Source organism: Pelmatolapia mariae, linkage group LG9 (genome assembly GCF_036321145.2).
Source record: "Pelmatolapia mariae isolate MD_Pm_ZW linkage group LG9, Pm_UMD_F_2, whole genome shotgun sequence".
In the NCBI taxonomy this organism is placed as follows: domain Eukaryota; kingdom Metazoa; phylum Chordata; class Actinopteri; order Cichliformes; family Cichlidae; genus Pelmatolapia; species Pelmatolapia mariae.
In genome coordinates this window covers 31,664,255-31,685,340 of record NC_086235.1, presented here as the reverse complement: position 1 = coordinate 31,685,340, position 21,086 = coordinate 31,664,255, and the positions used below count along the sequence as shown (strand labels likewise).

The 21,086-nt window shown below is 43.6% G+C and overlaps 1 protein-coding gene across 10 annotated transcripts in view; it reads right to left on the bottom strand.

Moving 5' to 3' along the window:
• Positions 1-13,767: 13,767 nt before the first annotated feature.
• Positions 13,768-21,086, bottom strand: part of svila (supervillin a) — a 60,102-nt gene continuing 52,783 nt past the window's right edge. For 9 of the 10 annotated variants that reach the window (XM_063484173.1, XM_063484177.1, XM_063484176.1 and 6 more), the window contains 5 exons: positions 16,633-16,776; positions 16,346-16,467; positions 16,061-16,216; positions 14,899-14,919; positions 13,768-14,582 (listed from right to left, as the gene is read on the bottom strand). In XM_063484173.1, coding sequence (XP_063340243.1) covers positions 14,496-14,582; positions 14,899-14,919; positions 16,061-16,216; positions 16,346-16,467; positions 16,633-16,776 — 530 coding nt within the window. In that variant the 3' untranslated portion in view covers positions 13,768-14,495. The remainder of the gene's footprint in view (positions 14,583-14,898; positions 14,920-16,060; positions 16,217-16,345; positions 16,468-16,632; positions 16,777-21,086) is intronic. The other variant, XM_063484174.1, reaches the window with a different exon arrangement.

Below are 21,086 nucleotides of genomic sequence, written 5' to 3'. Positions count from 1 at the left end.
GAGTGGGTGTCGGGTTTGTCGCAGAGCTGATTAAACTCAAACGTCCTGTTTTTGATCGACTGCCGCCCTGGAAGAGAGCGTGGAACATCACCTGGATCTAGTTTGCACTGACAAATCAAACCCATTTGTGGTGGGTGGGCAGGGAGTTAACCAAAACAGGGACTTTAATCATTTTTATGTATGGTAGGAGTTTATAGGTTTTAAATATACATTTATGTGTTCTGGCCCTTATAACTGAGGATAAATCACAGCAGTGATCAGGCTGTGGAAAGGACACAGACACACACTGAACACAGCAGGCACGCTGAGCTCAACACAAAGAACAGGGATGAGGTCCCTGGGGACAACATGGAAGTGGACAGGATCAGGTTTGCAATGGACTTACAGTATGTGTTTCAGAGGATTGCAATGCACGCACAAACTGAAAGGTGAGATGTCATTTGATGCCAGACTATAAATATGATGCAGTTTTTATAGGCAGTATGGTAACATTAAATAGCGCGTGATTGCTAGTTTAATCAGAACATGATGGAATAAACTCTGTAGAGCAGTTATGGATTTAAAGATTTCATTTGGCAGCTGCACAGTCACTGAATTAGTTTTTAAATACACAGTCATATTGTTTATCTGTTTGGGACAGCTGTACTGTCCACCTGCAGATTATCCCCTGAGTCCATTAGCTGTATGTATGGACCCGAGACAGAGAAGCTGCACATTTGTGAGGTTGTGTCAGTATCTCATAATAACCGCACCATTAAAAGTGCACCCTGATGAGACCCAAAAACCAAACATTCAAGCATCACCAGCCCCATCAAGATCACCTGAGTCACTGGAACACAAACATTATAACAAAGAGCGTTGATGAGATGATGAGAACTCGTGAGCCCAGAATCCCTAGTCTGGAAAACAATAGTAAAGACCAATAAGCCGAGAACATCAGTGTGCTGTGTGAGAAACATGTATGAAAGTCTGCACGGAGATCTAGTGTCCACCAGCACAGCATCACAGATGTTGTAAGGACACCCAGAGAGAAGGGCCCAGAACACTGCAGAAGCCGAGGGACACCGAACAGACCCGAAGCCCAAGCGGGGCACCGGCCAGCACGACCCAGGCGCCACAGCCCACCCCCAAAGGCCTCAGACCCCGACCAATCTTGGAAGCGAGAGGCACCCACCCCAACCCAGTGAGCTGGGTGAAGGGACGGGGCAGTGGGCACGGAGGGAATGCATCACACAGGCCAACACAATACATGGGAGGCAGATCAAGGAAAAGAGAAGGGAAGGGCGGGGAGCCAGAGTGCCAAGTCAGAAAGAACTGGCAGGATCTGGCAGTCTCCCCTGACATATCCTGCATTAATCCAGCCCCGCCCGGGTGGTCGACGCAGCCCCCACCCCCAGGACTCACACCAAGCCGGACCAACCCAAAAGCTGTTTTTTAGTTTTTTTAAAAATTGGATAAATATATATTTAAATCATGTATGTTATCCAGCTTCCTGATTGGGGACATCTATAAATTCTTAAAGTTAATTAAGTACATTTTCCTCATGCCTGATTGGTGTGAGCCCCACCTATTAGTGCACCTATAAGAGGTTTAGTGAGTTGCATTAAAATTGATGGCAGGTGGAACAGGAGAAAACGAGCCAGTCACAGATAGTCCGACCACCATCCCAGCCTACCCTCACCACTTACAGTGAGTCGTATTCTGCTCTGCATCAGTACAGTTATGACTCGTATGTGTCAGTGCACTAGTGCTGTGGATTAAAAGAAGCGAGACAGGTGAGGTCAAACCAACCCGTTGAGAGATACTGAAGAAGAGGCAGAGTCATCAACCCCCCACCCTCCCGCAGACCCACAGATCCGGCACCCAGAGGAGTCTCTAGCCCACCCCCACCAGCAGAAGAAAGAGGGCAGCCCAGAGCATCCACCCGGGAATCTCCAGAGAGACAGAAAGTAACCGATGAATTATGACCGGCGGTGCGGCGGGCTCCTACATCTCCTGCAGTAGTTGCGGTCACAGAGGCGAGGCAGAGGAAAGCAACCAGAAAGGGGTGGAGCTACAGAGAAATCAGGGAGGGGGTGAAAACAAGCCCACCAGACCCACGGCTGGGCCCGTACGTGCAAACTACAGTCGGCCAAATCAAACGTAATAAATTTTTTAAGGAGGCAGATACTCTTTTCACTAATATTTCTTCAATTGGGATTATCCAACCAGTGATTAATGCTAAGTGATTGTTTAATTTTCTAATTAATAAGTATTATTTTCTTGGCAATGGCTGAAGCAGTGAGTGTGGGTTTAGCTTGTTTGGTTGGAAGACTAATTGCGGTTCTCTCACTGAGGAAGCACAAATGATGAGATAGAGGAAAGCTTTTGAGTTGTTTCAAGCCACGGGTGAACACACTCATGGCTCACAGACATATGTGTCTGTAAGGTGGTAGAGAATATTTAAGCTGTCTAATCCAAATCTTTGGAACAGATTAGAGGCTGACATGAACTTTTTATCATGAAAGATGTGATGAAGACGTGAGATTCCTTTCTGCTCCCATGTTGTAAAGTGAAGTGTTGCTCTGTTAAACTGAAAATCTGGATTGTCCCACATAAGAGAGAAAGCACAGGGTTCCATTAAGGAACTGTATCCACACAATGGCTAAAAAAGGAATTAGGTTACTACGTTTGTCCTGGAATACTAACTCTAAATAGTTCACCGAGTCATTCACTTTGTTTTTTCTGTAGTCGTATCACCAAAAAGTTCACATAAAGCTCTCTGGTACAGGAAAAAGTCTGTGTAAAACTCACATTCACCCACTAACTCTACAATTATGTCATCAACCTGTCTTTTCAGGAAAATTTTGGCCTTTTAAATTTCAATTTTATTTAATTTGAAACGATGCACCTTCTGTTTTCTTCACCACTTACGGTCATCACAGTGGAGCTATTTAGCCACGATCTTCAACTAGGCCATCACAGATAAATGGTTTAACTGTTCTGACTGTGAGGCTAGTGTAGTAGCCTCACAGTGTAGTGTCCACTCTATGGACAAAGACTTAACCCTTTTTTAACATTTAAAAAAACATGTTAATTATCTTCCTGTTTCATTATGTGATGTATGGCAAAGTTATTTTCAAAGGACCTGGACTGTTTTTTTTTTGGTAAATAAAGGCCATGACCTGCTGAGCAGGTGCATAAAAGAAGTGTACAGACTTCATAAGACACAAACGCTAACCTGCTGGTGGCAAAGCTGAGGGATGACATGTCCTCGGAGTAGAAGTGGCTGACCAATCAACTGCCAGCAGCATGGCTAAAGTCATCCAGAGAATGATATGAAACCTGCATTGCGGACTGCATTCTTTCTGCCAAAACATAACATTTTATTTTGAGTCCCTGGACAGAGAAAGTTTGGAGCAGCTTTGGAGGACAGGTGTAGGTCAAACATTTTATCAGTCAGATCAGACCGCCAGTCTGTCGATGTCCTCCTCCTCTGACTGATTTTGTTCAGCTGTTCACTACTCAAAGTAAGTCCTTATTAGCCTCTTTTATTAAATGCTAATTACGCTTCAGACATCAGCCAGATGTTTGCACACTGCAGCTCTCGTGCTCTCCAGATAGCAGCTGTATGTGTGTGTTTGCGTGTGTGTGTGTGTGTGAGAGAGAGAGAGAGAAGGTGGGATATTAAATGAGTCTCTTAGTCACCTGAGATTGAACTGTGCCATAACAGTGATGGAAATGTGCTGTTAGGGGCCTCAGAGCTTTCAGCTTGTCTCCTCATCACTCTGCAGCGTGGCTGAGGACTTGGACAGGGATTACACACTTCAATATTTGGAGATGAACTAAAGAGAAGAGTGAGGTGTTTTTGTTTCCCCAGCTTTGGGGTTTGGAGAGCCCAACACTGAGGCAGCGAGTCCTGAGGCTGAGTCACTCGCTCCCCTTGGTTACACTGCTTTGTGTTTGTGTTTGGGTCCCTGTTTGTCTCAAATTACACACCTGACCCCCTCCCCCCCACCCCTTCCCTTCAAAAAAGAAAAAATTTCTGACCAGCACGTGTTTTCTTTATGACACAAGCAACCTCTTCCTGCTGCGTAAATCCAAAAATCCACCTCTGGCTTACAAGTGTAGCAGAAAATAACTTGTGCAGTGAGCTGCTGAACAGAAAGCAGGCACAGCCATTGTGTATGTCAGTGGAACTGAGCTGGAATTTTGCGAACTCCCCTTCACTAAACTCTACCACCACCCAGCATGCAGCCAGCTCTGCTTTCATCATCACCCACCTGGTTAGCAGCACCCACCCCCGCCCCTTCAACCATCAACTAGTCTGCTCTCCACAGCAGGCTGCCAGGCCCGGGGCTGGGCCACAGGATGGAGAGGCTGCGGATGGAGGAGCAGGAGGAGGATGGGAGTGTGTTTGTTGGTGCTGATTAGAGGATCAGATCTCTAATGATGCCAAGTGGTGGTGGTGGTGGGAGGGCAGTCTCTTGACTCCGGTCCAAAGGCTTTCGATTTGAAGGTGTGCTGAACACTTGGAAAAGCGCACACACGAATACACGTAATGACGAAGAGCGTGGTAGGGGAGCGGCTTTAAAAAGATACTTTTGATTGATTGGCAGATTCTTCACGCAGCAGCTACACTTCTTTACCCTGGGAATAAGTTGACCTAGACTTGTGCTTTGAGCCTTCAATTGCAGAGGGAAAAGAAATTATACACAGGATGTAGCATACACAAGCTGGAGCCACATAAGAGGGAAATGAATGCCAACATCTCACCAAGCACCACGTAAGTTGTTTTTTTGGGTTAAATCTGGAGTCAGCCAGTCATCAACCTTTATTCTACCCAAAAACTGATTTTTGAATTTTGATATATAATGTAGAGCATGAGAAGTGCAAATGAGTCATCCATGACTTGTTATAACAGCAAACAAAAGTGTGTAGCTGTAGAGCAGCCAAATCTATATGCCACACAATGTGACGCGAACAAATCACCTAGGTACTGTTATACATGTGCTGGTGGTCAGAAAGTAGAGGTTAATATGTAGAAGGTGGTTGGCAGTAGTGGAGGTACAGGTTGGTAGAGGTCAATCCCTGGCTGCTCCAGTGTGCATGCCAAAGTATCCTTGGGCAGGAAACTGAGCCCCAAGTTGCATCCATCGGTGTGCGAGTGCAAGCTAAAGCTCTGAGGTGTAGAGTTAAAAAGGACCTAAGTGAATGAGGCGTATGAACCATGTGTTTTGGTACAAACCAGCCAAGTGTCCCAAGTAGCTGGCATCCTGCACTTCAACAATACTGAAGACAGACAGAAAGAAAAAGCTGATCCTCTCCACAAAATCAAACCATTTAACTACTCACCTCACCTCTAAAATGGTCATCCACATGGTCCCAGTGGGGAAGTGGATGGTTGTCAACAAAAAAAAAGAAATGAAAGAAAGATAAGGAATATCGGCTACCAATGAATATGGGCTAGCTGGCTCTGACGGTGTCCCACTCAGACCACTGAGCCACCAAATGTGGAAGAAAGTAGCAATCTTGCCTCCTGCCTGGCTTTAGTCAACTGGTGCACAAGTGTCAACTTCAACAGGGACTTCATTACACTGTTACTGTTTGTGGCAACAGATGGGCAATGCTGAAATGAAGAAAGAAGGACGTGGTTCTTTAGAGCAAAAGATTGCTGATTGGAGAAACCAATCTGCACATTGTGAAATGGTATCATAACCACTCAGTGACTCCTCTAAGGAACTACTTTGGAGTACCGAGTCAGTGATGCTGAGAGGTGGGACAGCAAGCAAAGGGTAATCACCTGGTTTCCCTGCCCTGCTGTGATTAGGTGGTGGGGATCTGCTTGATTCCTTGATTGCACTGTGGCTGATATTCCACTTGCTGGATATGACCGTTGTGATAGAGGGGCTGATAATACACTACCCCCTTGGTAATTTCTCACACTTGAATGTTTCAGATCATCAAAATAATTGTATTATTAGACAAAAATAACCCAAGAAATACAAATTGCAGTTTTTAAATCATGATTTCATTTGTTAAGGGGAAAAAATATCAAAATTTAATAACTTTTTGTGTAACCCTGTTAATCACAGTTAATTCATAACTTAATATATCAACATGGACCCCAAAGCTCCCAAAAAGTACCCCTCACCCCCAAACGGTTGTGGCAGATGGCTACCCCTGAGCCTGGTTCTGCTGGAGGCTTCTTCCTGTTAAAAGGGAGTTTTCCCTTCCCACTGTCACCAAAGTGCTTGCTATTAGGAGGGTCATCTGACCATTTAAGTTTTGTCTGTATTATTCTAAGGGCTTTACATTACAATATAAAGCACCCTGAGGCAACTGTTGTTGAGATTTGGCACTACATAGAGAAAACTGAACTGAAAAAAATGTAACCAAATAGAGCATAATGTATCGCAGAATATATGGTCACATCCTACCTAGCAAAAACTCACTGAAAAACACTTATAATGTTGATGTGGGCATTTACACCCAGATGTTCTTAAAAACTTTGTGAACTCCTGATGTAAATAATGACTTTTGGTAAACAAGAAAACTTAATGGGGGAATCTTCAAATGAAGGACTTCAGTTATGTAAAGTCCTTGTTCACACACTTCCTCCAGGAAATTGTGACGCGTATTTAGGCCCGATTCAGTTTTGTCAGTCTCTTCAATTCATCTTCCAAGTAGCTGATATTGCTGAACAGCTGAATTTACTCTTTCATTAATACTATAAAGTGTGCAGTAGGGGAGCAGTGAGTATTTCAGAATAAAACTTGTCAAGTCTCTTCTTTTTTAGAAAGATTTTCACCATCAAACTGAAAAAAACAAGCTTATTATTACCCACATATGCCTGTCTGTGTCTGATGTCCCATCTATTACTCAGAACGTGTGCAGAGGAAGTCTAAACCTGTGGAATGAAGTCTAAACTCCTGTAGATCTCATAATGTGGTGTGCGGTCCCCTTCTTTCTTCTCCTCCAGCTGTGGAGCCTCAGGTAGTACAGAGCCTCCATCCAAGCCTTTAAAAGAGATTGTCCAGGTCTGGACAGGAGACAGGGAATGGACAGGAGACAGGGAAGAGACGCAATGAGTGAGGGCGACCTGAGGCACGTGGCTACGCTCCACATTATATAAATCCACAGCACTTTTATGGGCTCCATCAGGGTTGAGATCTAAATCTGGGTTAACAAGCAGAGCTTACCGCTAAGAGCCCAGGGCACGAGAAAAGAGAGAAAAAGTCTCCTGTCTGAAACTCATTTCCCATAAATCATCTCGGCTCACACTCTTTGAAGTGGCTTTCTTAGAGTTTGGACAGGAAGTGTCGGGCTTAGGGGTTTTTTTCCAACCCAAAGACAGAGAGGAGAGGAATGAGGAAAGGAAAGGCAAGGAAAGGAAAAACAAGAGAGGAGATGAGAGGAGGAACACATATGTGCTGTGATGCTCAGAGCAAGTAGTAATCCACACATAAATAGAAACGCCGCGCAGCATGCAGAAGAATATGTGCTAAGCCCGGTTTGGACTCTCATTGTTTGCTGCTTGTCATCTTCTGTGGATGCAGGAGAGGAGGAGGAGAGGGGAGGAGTGGCGCGGTGTAGGCTCCCTGCCAAATGCAAATATTGTGGAATAAATGGCGGTAAAGCTCAACCGTTGCCACTTTGCACCTAAGCCTGTGTTGAATTAACACCGTTATCATAAACAAAACATTATGTTAACGCGGCAGCGGGCTGAGCATCGACAGATGGGTAAGAGCATTAGGGAGATACCCGCCAAAGGGTGCTTTTCACCCCCTGTTTGGGCTATTACAATTCACAGGCGAGTCATGGCTGCAAAAGCGCCCATGGCATATGGCCCAGTAAATATTGACTGATATTTTAATTACCCTCTGCATAATCTAATAATTAATCACAAACATTACAGTTTCACCTTTACCCGGTGCCGCTTTTAAACAGGCACAGTCACTTTCTGTGGATTAAGAGTTTTTCATATTTTTAATATGGCAGCATGGAGCAACACTCTCTCCTAATGAAATGCCTTCCGGTGCTTTCATTGAATATGTTTTTCTCAGCAAATGTTTCTCTCATCATCTAATCAAATGTTTTCTTTTCTATCACAGTCTACATCTGAACACATATTTGTGGATTTTAGGGCACATTTTACAAATCTGACTGGCTTTCACATGCTTGAAAATAATATTCCCCCGAATTGTATATCCAGGCTGGAGAGACTGGAATTGGACCCAGGACCCAACCTGTGGACCTTCTTCAAAGCGGCCTAAAAGGGAAGCAAACCAGCTCCTAATGACAGACTGCATTATGTTGATGAACCCCAAAGAGAGCCTCCATTGCTTTGCAAGTCTATTAGAGAGAGCTCTACATTTCTGCCTTTTCTGTACTGAACCGCAACAGGTTTCAGGTCATGACTGCAGACTGTATATAAAAGATGGAAGTAGCACCCATTGATTTTGCAATTCCACATTTAAAAAAGTCAACACTACCACCATGATTTTATTATTACTGTCTTTTCAACGCTGGAGTTTATTTAAATAAATCCTGCATGTGTATCCTGCAGTCTGGAGACTGACTTGCGTTTAGAGCCAGGGCCAAGTGGCCACCTGAGGAACTGCACAGATGTAGCTGCAGATCTGCATCTTGGACAATTAGCAAAATGTAGGCTCATTTAAAGGCTGGCACAACATTTGAGCGTATTATTTTATGAAAGTAATATTTTCTTTGTAACTGCAGAGATGCATAAAGTTGAAAACAACAGTTTTTTTAAACAGATATTTCTTGTTTTCTGAAACAAGCACACAAGCTTACTCTATCTACACTGCTGCGAAACAGTCTTTGGCCCACCTTAAAACATAAATTAATTGCCATTAATCACTTCTTTTCTGTTGAATCAATAAATATAACTTTTTGTGATAGCTTAAATCATCATTTAGAAAAGAACATTTTCTATTTACTCAGGCTATTTTGGATTAATATTAAAATTTGAAGGAATGCTTTTTCCCAGCACTGTTAGACAGCATTGCCCTCTGGGTAAAACGCTGCCTATGAAATGTGCTCAAAATCCCCAGACTTAGCAGCAGGGTTTTTTTTTATTGAGTTTACTGTGACACATAAATGTTTAACGGGGCTTTTGGAACATTTCAGTCCAAATGAAAACATTTAACACACGTCACAGGAAGCTGATGAATGATGATGTAAGGTGGGAAAATGTTCTAGTGCAGAAAATCATCAGGAGGCAAGAAAAGTCTAAATATTTGGCCAATCAGGAAAGAGAAAATACAGGAGTTTCAAACACTGACACTGCACTCGTTTTTCCGCAGTACAACAGGAGCATCTGAGTGTGCTGCATTCATGTCTTGCATTCTGTAAAGGGGTCGTATGCAAAGAAAAGCTGGTGGAGCTAAGCTCAGAAACTGGGCTTGGAGTCAAAAAACGAGATAAAACACACTCGTGCACACACACACACACACACACACACCTGCAGGGTTCACAGCAGCATCCCACTGTCTTCCTGGAGACACAGAGGGGAGGGATGTGGAGGAGCGGGTGGGTGGATATGCACCGGGTCGCCACATCAAACTCCTCGCAGGCCAGAGGAGTTCAGAGCAGGCATGTGTAACACAACGATCCAGCATCCAGCAACTTAGCATGCAAGAGAGGGCGAGCAGATGAAAACCAGCGAGAAGCACACAGAGCCTTGCCAATCTTTTCGGAGAAGGCGGCAGCTTCTTCTTCTTCTTCTCCTCGCTCTTGTTGCTGTTTCTAGGCAGGCTGTTAAAACATTGAGTAACACATTTGAGCAACAGTTGGATGGGTGGAAACCTGCTGTGTATATTGTTCTACTGTGATTGCATGAAATTCCCCTCTAATTGCTCTTGTTCCTCCACACAGGCCAACAGCTGATATTGAGAACATCTGAGAGCTCTTAGTGTAAATGTGTGTGTGTGTGTGTGTGTGTGTGTGTGTGTGTGTGTGTGTGTGTGTGTGTGTGTGTGTGTGTGTGTTAATGTGTAGAGTTGGAGGACAGCCTGGAAAATTAGGCAGCGATGTTTGACAGGTTGGACGGCTGATTGTAGCTTTCACCTGCGACTCGGTGTAGGTGGGCATAGAGGGGTCCATAAAGCTGCCATATGGAGACCATACAGACCAAAAGTGACAGGAGCCTCTGACAGACGTGCCCCTGACTTCATTTAAAGACATACATCTGATCTTTTTCTTCTGAACAATGCTGTGCTGAGGATTATCATCTTCGTAGTTTTGGAACGTTTCCTCTTAATTTGCCTTTGGAAGCTGAAAAAAGTAAAAGCCTGAAAAGAAACGCAAAGACTTAGTTTGGCATGAGGGTGGTGCGGTGGTTAGTGCTGCACCACCCACAGAAAGCAGGTCCTGGGTTTGAGTCCCCCATCTGGTCTCTGTGTAGAACGACATAGAGTTTGACAACTCTAAATCATCTCTCTCTGCGACAGGCTAGAACCGTTCCAGGTCGCCCTCTGTGTCAGGATAGGGTCCGTCCACCCCCCCCCCCCCAAAGACCCTGAACTGGATAAGAGTTACAAAAAATATAATGCATAATTTTTTCCCTCCTGTTTCTAATAATCTTCCATTGTGCGCATGACATAATCTATGTTAAATGTTCCTCTGTGTCGAGTTGTCATTGTGTAAGCAGCTCTATTTAGGTGAAAGTAGCATCACCAGACTGCAAACAATACTGGTTTAGGATTCTGAGGCAGAACCTTCAGAATCTTTAGCTTCAGTGTCCTCAGTCAGTCTCAGCCCTCTAATAATATTAACAGAAACTAAGGTGACAACACTAATTTAGGGCTGGCTGTGGCTCGGGAGGTAGAGCAGGTCACTTGCTAAACTGAAGGTTGGTGATTTGATCCTTGGCTGCTCTCTGATGTGTTCATCAGAGCAGGAAAGTTAGATAGAAAGCACTCAGGTGTAGGAAAAAAGTGCTCAGTAAGACTAGAGCTATATGCAAGCACATTACATGATGTAGCACAAGACCATTTTGCTTCCATTTAAACTCAAACTGTGACAGCTGACTGAACCTTCAGCAACAGCTGAGGCCAAAGAGCATTAGGAACGCCTCACTCTGTTGTTAGAAAACTATAAAATGGCAGAAAAACTGTCTGAAAGGAAGAAATAATAACTTCAATTGCCGTCCTCTGATCAGACAAATGACTGGACGAGCCACAGCTGGCTTTAAAACTTCGGGAACCTCTTCTTTAACTCCTTTCTATAATATTTAAGCACACCCAAGTCTTCAGTCGTGTGTCATATTTTTCTTTTTGCATTTTGCATCAAAGGTCCTGTAACTACACATGTCCAAAAAATAAACTAATAATAATGGGGATTCAGAAGAAAAAGAAGCATAAAAAAGCAGCATTCCAAATTCATGTTTTTAATGATAATACTCTGCTTGTTTCTCTCAAAGTGGAGCTTTCCTCAGAACACTCTTTGACACGTCCATCCATCCATTCGCTGCTACTTATCCTTTTCAGGGTCACGGGGAGTGCTGGAGTTTATCCCAGCTGTCACAGGGCACACCCTGGACAGGTTGCCAGTCTAACACACAGGGACAGACAACCATTCACTCACTTTCACACCTATGGGTAATTTAGATTTTTCAATTAACCTATCCCCACTAACTGCATGTCTAACCCACACAAACACGGGGAGAACATGCAAATTCCACACAGAGAGACCGCGGCCTGATGGTGGAATTGAACTCAGGACCTTCTTGCTGTGAGGCAAGAGTGCTAACCAGCGTGAACTGTGTAATGAAGGATGTCTGAATTTCAGGGCCCTGCTGCCTCTCTGGGATGCATGAATAGGATGGAGTCACCATTAATGTTAACAGTGGCACCTTTGCTTACCCAGCCATGACGAGAGCGCTGTGAAAAAGACCTGTGAGGTACTTTTAGTCAGCTTTTGTTCTGCTTCGTGTTTCAGTGCATGCTGACGCAGACAGAGGTGACAGCTGACACGCTCGCCTTAAGATCTCTGGTAAAATATGACAAGTGCATCCTCCACTTTTACTGACTTTAAACAGAAAGTATACAGAAGATATAAATTATTTTCCCTTTATTTGAAAAAAGAAGCCTTGCAATGAGAAAAGACCTGACTTTGTGCTTCTTTCCCATTTTAATAATCATGTGCTGAGTGCGACTCCCCGAGGTTCACTTTTTGTGCACTATGAGAGGAGTCTGCAGACCCCAGAGTTTCTGTACTCATAGAAACTTGTATTTCACTGCCCTCTGCTGGTTGATTAAGAAGGGTTGACACTCTGGTCTCACACAGTCCAACACCACTCTGAGTTTTGATTTAAGAGTCTTAGCTTGGTATTCATGACACTTTTGAGACCTCTTCTGAAAGAAGACATGACACCAGAGGTCAGTTAATAAACAATAATATTTAACAGAAACAATTCATTTTTCTTTGAAAATATTCCTTTTGAAATTTACTATTTAATGATGGCGGAAGTGGGTCCTTGGTTCAAATCCACCTACTGGCTGGGATTTGTCTGTGTTCTCTCTGGCTTCCTCCCATAGATGTGTATTTAGTGAACTTGGTGCTTTTACATTGTGGATAGGTGTAAATGGTAAATGGACTGATTCTTATATAGCGCTTTTCTACTCTCCCAGAATACTCAAAGCGCTGTATACAACATGCCACATTCACCCAATCACACCCATTCTCACAAGCACTTTCTCTGTACTTAGGGCTTTCTAACTACATTCACACACATTCATACTCCGATGGATGCATCGGAGAGCAACTTGGGGTTAGTATCTTGCCCAAGGATACTTGACATGCAGACTGGAGGAGCCAAGGATCGAACCACCAGTTGTCTCTGTGTTAGCCCTGTGTCACATCGGAAACCTGTCCAGTGTGTTCCCCACCGTTCATCCTATGGCAGCTGGATCAGGCTTCACCTGACACAGACTATACGCAGTCCTGTGAAAAAGTAATTTCCAAAGATCATAGTAATTTGATCTTTTTTTTAACAAGCAATAAGTGGTAATCACTGTGATGAAATCAGTTCACTATAACAATCAAATGATGGAAACTAGTTGGAACTAAACTGACTTCTCAGCTAAAATGCTTTTATTTATTTTTTTTTAAATCACAGTTTACTGAAAATGCATGAAGGAAGGTCCTCTTTGTTCAAACAGAGAGGCTGTGAGCTTCAGAGAAAGCATGGAAACAAGCTGCACCCAGCAGGTGAGAAGCTCCATAGAGCAGGTACTCCTCACATGACCACTGGTCAGTGCTGGGCCCAGATACAGGCATGAATCGATGCCCAGCTTTAAATCCAAAAACTGCAGATGCACAGACACCACCTTATGAAGAGGTAGAGGTGGTAATTCTAGATTAGCAGTCAGCTTCTATTGGCTCCCAGGGCACCATCATCCTGTGGGATGTTTGTACTCCCACTGAGCCAAAACTCAGGTCCAGTGCCCCACACCCTCACTCCATCCCTACCACCATCACCACACAAAAGTGTAAGAGCTCTCCCTGTGATGTCAGTGAACCTCATGGGAGTAGGTCAGATCTTACATAGACAAATGGATAAATCAGAACTTTAATGTTTACGCGAGACAAATCATTTTCACTATCAAAGAAGGACATGGTCACTGCGACATCAGCCGCATGAGTTGAGGATCACTCCAAAAACACACAAGAGTTTGACAGGAAACTGGAGTGTATGTAGTATGTGTGTTTGGTCAGCTGAAAAAGATGAAAGAAAAATGAAAAAACCCAGAATGTTCAGATATCAAACTTTCCAGGTTTATTTCTAGAATACATCTTTATATCACAAAACAGTCTCCAAAATGCAGACTAGAATCTGTATATAAACTGTACACAAAAGCAAGGCACTATACACTGAAAGAATTAAAAATCAAACATTTCATCATCATTCTTTTTTTGCTTTTAATCAAGTCTCTATCTGTCCCACAGTAATTATACCGTCATTCATATCAAGAGCTTCATTTGATCAGTAAACAGCAAACGGTGATCTGTACAGCTGGAACATGAGACGCAAACCTCTGCAACATTTATTATACACTTTATTTTGTTAGGTTTTCAATATCTGTTGAGATTTTCCTTTTTTAAAAAAAATTCTACATGGATTTAATATAAATATAATTTATTTTTAATGCACAAACATACATAGCAGAGCGTATCATGTGGAGGGAGTTCAGCAGGCTGACAGACCTGCCGACACCAACATGGCTGCAAGGCTGACAGTGTAAGGTGCTCCTGCTCAAAGTACACAAGTACATACATTAACAGAGTGGGAATTTACATGACTGCCATTAAAACATGCATCCACTCACAATCCTCTCCTACAACCAAAACACTGGAGTATCTTTTCCCCACACATCCACAGCTCCTCTCATCCATCCTCATCTGCTCAAGGGTCAACTCAGAAGAGGCAGCCCCACCCTTGGAGTCTGAGTTTTCTCTGATGACATCAGCAGCGCCCAGTTTTTCATCATTCAGAAAAGTCCTTTGGCTTTCTTCAAGTTCATCTGCTTCCAGCCGGGCAGAGCGCCGAACTCCTCTTTGCTCATCTCCAGGGCTCTCTGTGGGATCAGTCACACTCAGAATCAAACAGACACGACGCTCTGCTGCACACACTGATCGCAAACTCAAAGTACTCAGTCCTGTTGCCTGCACTCTGAGTGACAAACATCTGAACACATTCATGCATCAGTGAAGTTAAAGACACATTCGAGTTTCCAAAGTGCTCACATCTCCAGGATTCAGTTCACACGCGTGTGAGTTGTGAGTGAACAGCCTGTAACCAAACATGCTATAGTAGAAACACGGTGTTAGAAAGGAGAGAAAATAGGTGATAATGCTGAACAAGGAGTGAACATCCCAAATCAGACAACTCACCTTCCCATAAGCCCCCACACCCTGGAGGATGGAATCAGTGAAATAGGTAAGTTCATGAAGGGACAAAAGGAGCAAGACATGACACCATTAAAGACAAATAGAAGAAGTTGGAGAGTGAGAAGGAATGAAAGGAGGAATAAACAAGAGAAAATCCTTAAAAAACAAACAGAAGTGAGAAGTAACGTTTGACTCATACATTGACTTTTTTCAAACAGCTGGACAAACTACACACTGGCTGCAAAGATGCATGACCTCCGCTGAGAGTCACAGATAAGGAAAAGACAAACAGAGAGGATAAGATGGAGAATCAAAAGGTGCAACAGCAGTACTCATGCTCTGGGAAAGGTTGCTAACATTCTGGGTCATTAAACCAAACCAATGACTTGAAAGACAATTTCCCTGAAGTGCTGACTGAGCTGCAAAATTAGGGGGCGATCCTGTCTTGGTTCACCACAACAAGCAACTACTTAATGTACTGTATGCAGCACTTCAGTAGAGGTTGTACTACTTTTTGTTGCCTATGTATGAATGAACTTAAAACAACTTAAAAACAAACAAACTGAGGTTCCTTCCTGGTGCTTCCTCACCTCCTATGACAGATTTTCTGGAACATTCAAAGGCAGCTCCTGAGCGCCTTCCCTAAGTGCCTGTCTTGTGCTGTCTTGCAGTGTTTTACAGTAGTGAATACTAACATTAGCCAGAGTATTCTAAAACTACAGACTACAGTCGATGTAGTCAATCTATGTTGTGACCGGCACAACAGAGTCCAGAGAAACTCTATGAGGACACAAACTTATGTGGCTTCAGAGCGGTTAGCTCGTAATGCCCAAGTTACCAGGTAAATTAATGCTGACCATCATTAGATGGAGGGAAGCTCGAGCTAACAAAGCCCTTCTGGCCAAATTTAAAAGTGGAGGGCTGACATCGGCAAGTTATTTGATTCATGGTGGTGACCTAAATCGATCCAAGGCTGTTGTTCTTCTGACTGAAATAAGCCAACTCTAACTCACAAGCCAACACAGACCAACTTTACAAAAAAAGGTTGTTGTCAGCTTAGTTGGAAAATGTTTTCTTAGAGACTTTTTGACAAGTCATTCATCAGTTCTAAAACGAAGCAACCTTTAAAATAAAATCACAGGCTCTTCACACTGGACATTCTTACCTGGAAGTCTTCATCAGACAAGTAGACCTCCAGGCGGAGGGGATCCACTCCCTCAGGCAGCGGCCGTGCTAGGAGATCTGCCAGTGGATATGTGGTCTTACAGAGCCGGGCCAACACATCCTCCACCAGAATAATCTGATGATAAATTTCTGCCTCCTAGAAACCAAAACAATACAACATAATTTTTTTGAGCTGATATCCAGACGGACCTGTATGCGAGTCTTTGACTTGTGCACTATTTATTTGTGCTTCATATGTTGATATTAGTACGTTTGGTCCACGCACCCTCTCAGTGATCTCAGCGATGTCCTCTCTGTGCTCCCAGCTGGGGAACATGTTTGTGAAGGTGAGTGGCTCCAGACCAGCGTGGATCAAATATGCTTTGGGAGGCTTCTTCTCATTCTTTTCTGAGGAGAAAAAGCAAGAAATGCATTTTAAAACAAGCAAACATCCTTCATTAACATCCAAGATTTCATTTATTTATCTGGGTTCCAAGATCCTGGGGCTGGTTTAGCAAAAATGTCCACAACTACTGGATGGATTTTATATTTATTAGGAAGAAAGTGGAATACCTCTGCAGTACTGCAGAACTGTCTCCATGGCACACTTCCTGTCCGAGTCCCAGCGCATTCGGGCAGAGCCAGTGCTTTCACTGTCCTGAGGCCACCAGCCCTGCCACAGGTACACCTCATGGTGGTTGTCCACCAGGAACAGAGCTGATAAATAAGTGGGGAAAAAAAACAAGACGATCACATCTGGTATGCATCATTATCAGATTTTCAAGTGTTCAGTTAAGTGGTCGTTTTTGTTCAGTGTAGCGCTGGACATGACTGATGGATTTGTCCTAACAGTTGAAAACCTAGACAGAAATCCTTCCTGCTGGTTCTGGTGAAAACTCTCACCACACACTGAAGTTGTCATTCCTAGCATTCATTTCAATGTGTCATTATGGGATGTGCCTCAATCTGTACCCCTTCACAAGCATTTATGTCCTCATGCAACTCTTGATTGGCTGGTGATTGCAATGACCATGTTGGACAGAACCATCCACCAACTAACCTTTAATAGCGTGCGCTACTACGCTGTTATTATTCAAACAACTCTTCTTGTTTTGGATCATCTCCCAACTGAGGGCTAAACAGGCTAGTTAGCTTAACTCTCTACAGACAGCTGCATGGTAAGGTAGTTTTAAAATGCCAGGTATCACATACAGTCCTCCTTGTTATCACTCCAGCTAGCAGTGACGGAACCCTCTTTCCTCTGGGCTCAACTGTGCGTTGGAACAAAGTATCGAGTAAAGACACCAGGGCTGCTTCTTTTGCTTGAAAAGTCTCCAGTGATGGGACGTTTCTGCTCCAAGTGTAGCCTCAAGCAATGCTGAGGTCTGGGCCCTTACTGCTACTACTGAGATAAGCTTTTCTGGCAAAAACAAACAGCAACTAGAAAGCGAAAATTTCAGAAGAAATTTTAAGTGTGCCTATGCCGCTGGTAAACAGTGTAGTTTGCCATTCATACAGCTACAGAGAGCAAAACTCAGCAGAGCAGCCATTCTCCACCATGAACTATGGTAAAAACAAACACCGCTCGCACCTCACAGATGACAGCTTACAATTTTGGGTAAAGATGAAGTGACTTTGTACAGCCCCGATTTGCAGACGCTGTGCACATAGTTTCATGAGCAGAAGTCCCATTGTACCACGGCAGACCCGACAATGTTTGCATGAACACGCTTTGAAGCATTACGTTATGGACCACTTTTCACACATGGTTGGTGTACCCACACAGCCGGCTGTAGCTTTTCAACTCACAGCCTGACACACACCCAAAAAACAGCCGAGAGAGCACAGACTACGCCAGAGAGGCGTGATTGCAGATGCCGCTCAGGTGGGTCCACCTCCCCTGCAGCGGCACTGCAGACCACGCCCCGCCACACACATCAATCACGTAAAATAAATATTTATGCACTTTTGCATTCACTTTTTGTTTTTTGTTATTTTTACACAGTGTTCTGAATGATTAACAATGGTCTACAGCCAATCTTGTGTATTATTATACAAACTTTGGTTGTAAGATGCCCTACCTGGCCCCCTGGCAAAAGCTTTGCTAGATCCGCCCCTGCACAGTTACCAGCTGTCAGCTAAATAAAAAAGGAGCTTGGTGTTTATTTCTCTCAGAAACAGTTCATAACTTCCCTTCAACTCATTCATGTCACCTAAAAAAAAGGTAAACCTGTTTCTCCATCACCAGTTCAGCTCTGATGATTCGGTAAGGTCATCTCCTGGTTTCCACCAAACTACACCTAAACTCGGTTTATATCTGACCCAAATAGAGTGCAGTTCATAACTTCTTACCTGAAATTCAGTTCACCTCACGCTCTGACCGGCAGCCGTCTGCTTCTCCTGCCTTCGGTTTCCCTGATCCACGATCTACCACCGGTTGATCGGCGGTCGCCTCGCCGCCTCGTTCCCTGCATGCTCTGTCTGACACACACCGGTGGATAGCTGCCCTCGGTTGTAGCTCCGCGTCAGCGACCACCAAACAACTCAGTTATTTTTTCCACATCGACCAGCATCTGGACAATCCACCGCCTTTCACTGTTTGTACCGTTACTAAAAAAAACCCCTCATCGGCTCATAAAAACGAAAAATAAGTCCAGCTATGACCCTGAGTCAAAAAGACAGCCAGTTAGCTAGCTAGCTGTCTAGCTCTTTGCAGGCACCGAAACCATCAGAGCTAATATGGGATGTCTTGGTAACACGAGCACATATTTGAAGTTTACATCTGGCCAATCCACCACCTTTCACTGTTTATACCGTTACTAAAATGAATAAATAAATAAATCATTTATTTATTTAAAATAAGTCCAGCTGTGACCACGAGACTTTACGAAGGACCGGGTGTGAAACCAGAGTAAGCCGCTCTCACTGTCATCCAGGCCGGCTGTAGCTTGTTAGCAAAGCCGCGCTAGCCACACTAGCCAGCTAGCCTCAAGCAGAAACGACATCGTCAGAACATTGTCGCTAATATGGGATGTTTTGACAAAATGAGCAGATATTTGAAGTTTACACACCTATATTCTCGCCTGAAAATATCTTAAAAGTTTATTTTGTGACCTAGAAACAGTATTAAGAGGAAAATAAAAACTAAGTGATGGCCGCCATTGTTTGACTCGGCAGAGGCGTGCTATGAATTGTGGGATATTGAGTTTTCCACCAAGCATTACCGTAACTTTTGAATGATTTGCGCAACCTTAAAAATTCCAATGGCTCCTGAAAGCAGCGACGCTGTGCGCACCGTTGATATTGTCATCATTACGGTAATCCAAATAAGGGTAGACAGGCCGTACTACTCCCGGCATACCACTAGAGAGAGCCAACACACCACAAATGAAGTTTGAAATTTGTATCAGTGGGACCAAAAGATGGAGCCAACACACCACAAATGAAGTCTGTTTCTATGGCGCCAAAAGAAGAATCTTTCTAAATTTGCACTAAAATATTAATATTTAAAAAACTATAAAAGTCATAAACACCAAAAGTGTATACCATACTAGTCCAGCTCCAGCCGCACAAAATGATCTAACATATGTAACCCTATTGTCAAAACTGTTTGGCAGAGAAGCGCGGGAAAATTTTCACTAAAATATTAATATTTAAAAAACTATAATAGTCATAAACACCAAAAGTCATAGCACACCATTCCTGATCCAGCCGCACAAAATGAGGTAACATATATGAAGCTTGTCTCAAAACTGCGAGGCGAGATTCGCTGCAAAATTTCAGGCGGAAACTGAAGAATAATAATAATAATAATAATAATAATAATAATAAATCCGACGAATAGTAATATGTGTGCCTCTTGGCATAGGCACACATAATAATAATAATAATAATAATAATAATAAATCCGACGAATAGTAATATGTGTGCCTCTTGGCATAGGCACACATAATAACTAGAAAGCGAAAATTTCAGAAGAAATTTTAAGTGTGCCTATGCCGCTGGTAAACAGTGTAGTTTGCCATTCATACAGCTACAGAGAGCAAAACTCAGCAGAGCAGCCATTCTCCACCATGAACTATGGTAAAAACAAACACCGCTCGCACCTCACAGATGACAGCTTACAATTTTGGGTAAAGATGAAGTGACTTTGTACAGCCCCGATTTGCAGACGCTGTGCACATAGTTTCATGAGCAGAAGTCCCATTGTACCACGGCAGACCCGACAATGTTTGCATGAACACGCTTTGAAGCATTACGTTATGGACCACTTTTCACACATGGTTGGTGTACCCACACAGCCGGCTGTAGCTTTTCAACTCACAGCCTGACACACACCCAAAAAACAGCCGAGAGAGCACAGACTACGCCAGAGAGGCGTGATTGCAGATGCCGCTCAGGTGGGTCCACCTCCCCTGCAGCGGCACTGCAGACCACGCCCCGCCACACACATCAATCACGTAAAATAAATATTTATGCACTTTTGCATTCACTTTTTGTTTTTTGTTATTTTTACACAGTGTTCTGAATGATTAACAATGGTCTACAGCCAATCTTGTGTATTATTATACAAACTTTGGTTGTAAGATGCCCTACCTGGCCCCCTGGCAAAAGCTTTGCTAGATCCGCCCCTGCACAGTTACCAGCTGTCAGCTAAATAAAAAAGGAGCTTGGTGTTTATTTCTCTCAGAAACAGTTCATAACTTCCCTTCAACTCATTCATGTCACCTAAAAAAAAGGTAAACCTGTTTCTCCATCACCAGTTCAGCTCTGATGATTCGGTAAGGTCATCTCCTGGTTTCCACCAAACTACACCTAAACTCGGTTTATATCTGACCCAAATAGAGTGCAGTTCATAACTTCTTACCTGAAATTCAGTTCACCTCACGCTCTGACCGGCAGCCGTCTGCTTCTCCTGCCTTCGGTTTCCCTGATCCACGATCTACCACCGGTTGATCGGCGGTCGCCTCGCCGCCTCGTTCCCTGCATGCTCTGTCTGACACACACCGGTGGATAGCTGCCCTCGG